Source organism: Prosopis cineraria, unplaced genomic scaffold, assembly GCF_029017545.1.
Source record: "Prosopis cineraria cultivar Desert tree isolate PC_DT_omini unplaced genomic scaffold, ASM2901754v1 PC2, whole genome shotgun sequence".
NCBI classification, from domain to species: Eukaryota; Viridiplantae; Streptophyta; class Magnoliopsida; order Fabales; family Fabaceae; genus Prosopis; species Prosopis cineraria.
In genome coordinates this window covers 1,158,121-1,164,913 of record NW_026555333.1, presented here as the reverse complement: position 1 = coordinate 1,164,913, position 6,793 = coordinate 1,158,121, and the positions used below count along the sequence as shown (strand labels likewise).

The window sequence follows — 6,793 nt, the reverse complement described above, 5'->3', positions numbered from 1 at the left end:
AGTTTATTCTCAAACAAATACTATTTACATCAACTAAGCAATTAAGTGCTAAAAATGTTGGTCTAAATTTCATATACTTTTATTCAACTTAGTATGAACATAGTAGTAAAATATATTCAACTTAGTATAAACATAGTAGTAAAGTTGGGTGAGGATATAGGCCAATCCCATCTACATGGAATAAAAAAAAATATGAACTAAATTAAGTTCAACTTATTTTTATATAGGCTGTATATAAGGTTGGCGGATTAAATAAGCTAATCTACCAACTTATTTTATTTTATTTTTCAATTTATGCAAAAAAAATCCATAAATCTTGCCAAATTTTCATAAGACAAGTCGAATGCTGCAAATTGTTAGATACATGAAAGCTCCGCTAGTTTAGATCCTCAAGCTTTTGGGATAAAATCAACATGTGGATTTGGTTATTGTCCTTGTTTCTCGGTCAAATCCATCTCTCCCCGCCGCCAACCATTACTTCTGAAACTCCACTTTTTCCGTCTATATTAATCGCAAATTAATCAACACATAGCTGCCTAGCATTAGAAAAGAAATATAAGCAAGAAGGCAAAAGTGGGGAATGAGAGGAAGGGCAAAGGAAAGAGAGCAACAAATTAGCAAGGCTGAGTGACTCTCTCTTCCTGAGTGATTTTATATCCACTTCCGAAAACAGCGTAATAGTTGTCCAATTCAAGCTGCTCCAGTATTTGCTTTGTCATGCGGAGGTATGAATTATGGCCCTCTATAAGTTGCGTCACATCAACCTACAAAACAGACTATTGGACTTTAATTTAGGCAAGACAACTTTTCACAAAATGTCAACTGTAACAAAGCATTGACTCAACAGCTTACATTCTCAACACCAGGAAGATCAACAGGTTGAATTCCAGCCAATCCTTGAGAAAGCAAACTGCACATAAGCAATTGCTTCAATATATAAATATGTATTTTAAAAGCCTACGCTTTTCAAGTGCTTTGGAGTAGTAGTCAGAGCTAATGCATCATATCATTTCAGAAACATGTAGCAATTGACCACCAAACTAACAAAAATCATAACAAGGATGATGACGATAAATTTATAAGTGTTGAAAACTTCAAATCGATAAAAATCATATAAAAGATACAAAAGAGGAAACAAACAAAAAATCATCAATCATCTCAGGAAACAATAACAGCAGCCCATGATAATCTACAATTACAGGACATATTGCTCGCAGGTACTAATTTATTCTGGTCATTTCAGATATTGAGATACTACAAAACTATTCAACATCTTCGTCATAGCTGGAGCGAATGGAAGCGACCATACGTATAGAAGTCCATACCTAGCACGGAATGCTATTCCCAGTGTCCAGTCATTTGTAGAATAAACGTTCACAAACCTTCCAGCCACCATCTGTTAAGGGCCAGGACAGAGAAATTAAATATCTTCTAAGAAAGTTAAACCATTTACAATAATAAAAGAGAAAGAGCGGATGTAGAGAGATTCCACGTGCCTTTCTAACTGCCTCCCAATTTTCATCTTTAATTGAGATTGGTGCTCCTAAGATAACAGCCCTTTCAACAAGTCCAGCTGCAGAAATACGCAGAGTACGTATGAAATTTTTATAAATAAAATCCAATTAACGAATCAGTCACATGGAAAGCCAGAGAAGCAGATTCTAAATTACCATTGTCACCTTCAGACTCAGCCAAACATTGCAGGCACTTGAAAATAACGCGGGCTCCCAATGAAAAGCCAACTAGCGTCACAGGTCTGGACCATCAATAGAAAGCTATGAAGTATGTTGTATCATGCAATGAGACAATGTCATAATCAATCTTTTCTGAGCATAAGATGGTTTTACCGGTTTCCTTGCAGTCCTTGTAGCAAGACTTCAGCAAGCATCTTACCAGCCTTGTCTGATCTGTTCCAGTATGGAGAATAGTCAAGGTAAATACAACGTAAAAAGTTTTAAGCCTTCATAATTTTTCCAAAAATACTAAAAATCATCATCTTTGTTTTCCTCTATAATTCACGAACGGATACCATGAAGATGTTTATGGAACAAAGGCAAAATACTAGGTTAAGAATTTGTGAACACAACAGTTAGTAATCTTTGATGTTCAGAAGGAAGAGCATCTCAATAAACAATATGAAGTTAGGAATCAATTTGTTATGGGGTATGAAGCAGAAGTAGAAGCTCCGGTGGAATGGTGGCTGCTCGTTATAGTACTTTTAGCAGCGAGCACTACGATTGGATATAACTTTAGAAATAGAAGAATCAGGGAATCCATATATTGTGTCCCAGAAATAAAATTTGGCTGTATGCTTCAGATTTTTTCTTCATTAAAAAACCATCACAACATCAAGTATGGACTTATTCAAACCGGAGAAAAGTCATTACAGCCATAAAGGATAGAACTTTCCTGTCTACTGCAACTGCCCATCTGTTGTCTATAAGATCAAATGTGCTAATTAAAGTTGCTGGCCATGTCAGTGCTGCCACTAGTGAACTCAATACCGTCATCATTGCACCTTTTGTCATAATTTCCTTAACAATTTCTGCAGTAAGCTAAAATTACTTTAAGTCAGAAAATGTCAAATTAATTCAATCATTACTCAGGTCATACAAGTCCGATGAAATTACGTGATGTAAGCCAGTCCTTAATTGCAGTGCTCAGCACAATCAAATTCCTAGACTCCCATTGAAGCACATACCTAATTATAGATGTGGGTTGTTAGATTCATGAAATAGATATAAAGATGTAAACAGCCAACAAAAGGAGGACAATGCTGGAAAAGGAGAACCCAATAAAAGGATTATTGAGGCTAAACAATGAATGGTTAAAATAATGGACATAAGGAATTAACAGGGTTTAGTTTGTCTGCATTCACAGACAAAGAGAGCAAACAAATTTTTCACAAATGGAAACAAGGGGAGAATACTACGTGGCTTGTTATGGGGGAAAAAAAAAGAATATGAAGCAGCTTAACTATACTCGACCCATACTCCAAGAAACAAAAAAAAAATCTCAAAATTTTTTGAACCAGAGGATCACTTCACACTAGGACTATAGCTTCACAAAGCAATCCTCTTCCTCCGTTGCATTGCTTTGCCTGATGTCTAAAGGCTTGACAAGCGTGCTATTTATAGCTTGAAAAGGCAATGAAACTTATTGCTGCGCGCTGTAGAACAGTGAAAAATGAGGTTGGCTATATATTCCCAATAGGCCATGCACAAAATGTTGACTTTGCAATTTATAGGAGTGGAACATGGGTCTGTCTTCCAGCACAAGTTAATCTGGTTGAGTGTCATCACACAAGCCACCTAATTCAACAATTCAAGTCACACTTAACACACGACTACACGCTTCATGACTAAGAGGATTTACTTAACTTTTCAGATATTAGCATATCTAAATTTCCCTTACAATTCAAAACTTTACTTATCTAGAAGATATGCATAAAAGATCTCAAGAGGACCAAATCTAGAAAAAAGGGACACAAAGATAAAACTTCATTTTTCACCTCTGGCAGACTACATAGATTAAAATTTTCCAAAACTATTATATTTCTTGGAGAATATATGTTAACTTTTCCGTACCTCTCTAAGTTGTCATTTTGACCTTCCCAAGGTTTTAAGAAATCTTCCTCCTCAAATGCAAGGCCAGATATGAAGATTCCAACTGCTAGACACTGAAAAAGGAGGCTTTGTCTCCATTATAAACTACCATTTTAATGTAATTAATGGTTAATTAAATATGTTAGATTCACAACCAAAGCATGTACAAAGCGCTAACAAGTGTACCAACTCTCTTTTTCCCTATACCACTAAAATAGACATTCATTCGTAACAGTTTATAGGAATATGTATAATACAGTAGCATTTGGAACTTACACCTTGATGGTTGCCTCCAACTTCTTTTAACTCAAATTCCTCAAGGCTTCCAATTCTCATAGCCATCTTACTCCCAGTTAGGCTAGCTCCAGCAGCTGATACAGAAAAGAAGAACTGAACATTATCCATACAATGATAAACTGTCAAAGGCTCAAAGCAACAGCCCCCACGGAGGGAAAAGAAGACACAAAAACCGTAGGAAAGAAAAAGGAAAAAAGAAAAAGATGAATAGGGTTGCTTTGCTTTAGATGTTATTTTCTTTCCACACCTCAGTATAAGTGAAGCATGATTGTTTCTTTTACCTCCAAATGATGCAGCAACAGCAGCAGAGCCAGCAACAGATCCTGTGGCAGTTGCCGCTGCAGCAACTCCACCTCCAACGGCAGGAACAAGAGTACCCAAGGTAGGAGCCAAAGCACCCAACCCTTGTGCAATAGCTGGGGCAGCCAAACCTGTCAAAATATTCATGTCAACATTTAAACGTCAAAGATATTGATATTATCTTAATCTTGTGTCAAACAACAATATTAGTAAGTTGCATATAGGGAAAATTACTAAAAAGTCCAACACAAGGATTTTAATTACCTTAAAATCTCATGAAATGTACAAATAGCTACCAAGTCCAAAATTTTGTGCAATTACAACTTGGCATAAGAAAATGACAACTTGATATTAAACTCATACCAAATTTGTCATTTTCCTATGCCAAGTTATAATTGCACAAGATTTGGGACTTGAAAGTATTTTGCTCATTTCATAAGGCTTCTTGGTAATTAAAATCCTTCCAAGGGGCCTTGGAGTGATTTTCCCTTGTATATACAGATACATACCGCCGGTTATAGCCATTAAGGTTCCTCCAGTTACAGCAGCTGCTCCAATTACACCTCCACGCTTCCATTTGTCCCAGTTACTTTCCGAAGTCAAAGTTTCATCTACATTTGCATCTTTTTGTCTCGCTGAATCCATTATAGAAAAAACAACTGTCTTCTCCATTGCTTCCTGCAAGACATTCTAATAAAAGTAAACTTCTGGCAATGGAAACTGTCAAGAGGCCATTTTTATAAAACAACCTAGCTGTATGCATGTTAGTATCTGCATCATATCCCTCCAGCTTTTTTGAACGCAGACAGATAACCTGATATATTAGGTAAGATGGTGGAGGAGATGAAAATATATAACACGCACACACACCATTTCAATCCAGTTAACCGCAAGCCATGTAGAAAGAAGTCGCAGGGCAACACGGTGTCGAGCATCGTAGCCCTGTCTTGACTGAGAGCATTTCTTATCAACTTCAGCAGTTTCTGCCACACAAGCTGAAAGAAGTGTAAAAAGAACTGTCATTTTCCTCGGGTAGCTGATAAGATTCGCCTCCTCTATAGGCTGATAAAAAGTTTCATTTTCAGGTCTCGTGGACGGTGCTGTCTCCATGGACACATGCAGAGCCGTGTTCTCCTTGCTTTCTTGAGGCTTACTAGCAGCAGCAACCGGGGACGTTGCCTCAATATTGCAAAAATTGTCTTGGCCTTTAGCTTTGACCTCATGATGCTTCAATTCCCCCTCTTTACAATCAGGAACACCCTCCACGCTGGCAGCTGTAGCATCAATAGTTTTCGTCAAAGCAAGCTCTTTATCCAATCTTTCTGGAGAGGCACCATCACCTTCCTCTGACAGTAATGTCAAGAACTGAAATAATATTAACTACCATTCTTAAAAAATAACACATGAAGTTATAGTGAAGTAATGCGTTACATGACAAACAAACAAATACACAGACACACACGGGGATAGAAAACGCAATTGACTCATAACAGAGCATGAAATGAAAGAGAGCGAATAAGACGTACAGCTCCTATATGATGCCAGAATTGTGAAGAGGAACCAGCAGTTTCCTTTAGGCCTTGCAAGGCCTTATCATCCACTCCTAGGAACCTGTTTATTCCCCGAATATGGAACTTAACTTTACAACATAAAATTGATCCGCACTTCAGCATCTTGTACAGAGTGATTACCTTAAAACGGGCCGGAGCAGGCAAAATTTTTCGTGAATCCAAAGATCGGGGTTGTCTGAACAGACAATTTTCCCGCCGCCTTCAAGTACGGTTTTTTTATTGCGAGGCATTGAGTGGTTCCGATTCCCAGCTTGATGAACTTGAGTCCGGTTAAGCGCGAGCGTAAACAAAGCAGCCGCTGCGTATTTCTGTGTAGGCGACAATATTGAGGAATCTTCCATGACTCAAAAGCTTGAATACGCATTCAATGACAAACAATGAGTGACTAATCAGGTGGAGTTTCATTCGTTTTCCTTTCGTTTTTTTATCTATATAAAATAACAAAAATGTGATGTGATTTTAATGGGAAATTTAGTTTAATTTTCCTGGTTATCAAAAGAAGAAGAGAAATTGAAATAGCTGCTCGATTAAGCAAAATGTGGTTAAGGAACTTATTCAAAGTTCAAAGCCGATCGCGCCAACTTCGCCGCATGGAACAAAAAGGAACTGAAGGATATTTTCTGGCGCACAGCGGTAAACGCGCGTAGCTCACAGCCTCACACCGCGACTTGTGCAAACTACAAACCGCCACGGGCGAAGGACGGCGTTTTTGACAAATAAATAAAATTTTATTTATCAAAAAATTAATATTTATTTATTTAAAGAGCATATGCCTATTTTTGCCTTATCTTACGAATATATAATTGTAATTTATCCAGAAGCATCGGTTCGACAAATTCAAGTGTTTGCCAATGTGCTAAAAATTAAATATTAAATTATGTATAAACCTTTCGACATTTGAGTTGCGTGTCCATAATTGAGAGTTTATTTGTATATTACGAAAAACTTAACTAAGAGGTTATTTCCGTATAATTCAAAGTTTGATAAGGTCACCTAAAAATAGAATTGATAATTTAAATG

The 6,793-nt window shown here is 37.1% G+C and overlaps 1 protein-coding gene across 1 annotated transcript; it reads right to left on the bottom strand.

Moving 5' to 3' along the window:
• Positions 1-235: 235 nt before the first annotated feature.
• LOC129301672 (uncharacterized) lies at positions 236-6,414 on the bottom strand. The gene is made up of 15 exons (XM_054940262.1): positions 5,894-6,414; positions 5,729-5,813; positions 5,073-5,567; positions 4,712-4,880; positions 4,184-4,333; positions 3,882-3,976; positions 3,588-3,679; positions 2,631-2,701; positions 2,406-2,545; positions 1,848-1,897; positions 1,671-1,756; positions 1,497-1,573; positions 1,326-1,396; positions 853-910; positions 236-764 (listed from the first exon to the last, which is right to left on the bottom strand). Exons 1-15 carry the CDS (start codon positions 6,112-6,114, stop codon positions 615-617), a joined length of 2,010 nt encoding a protein of 669 aa, XP_054796237.1. The 5' UTR covers positions 6,115-6,414; the 3' UTR covers positions 236-614.
• Positions 6,415-6,793: the final 379 nt, after the last annotated feature.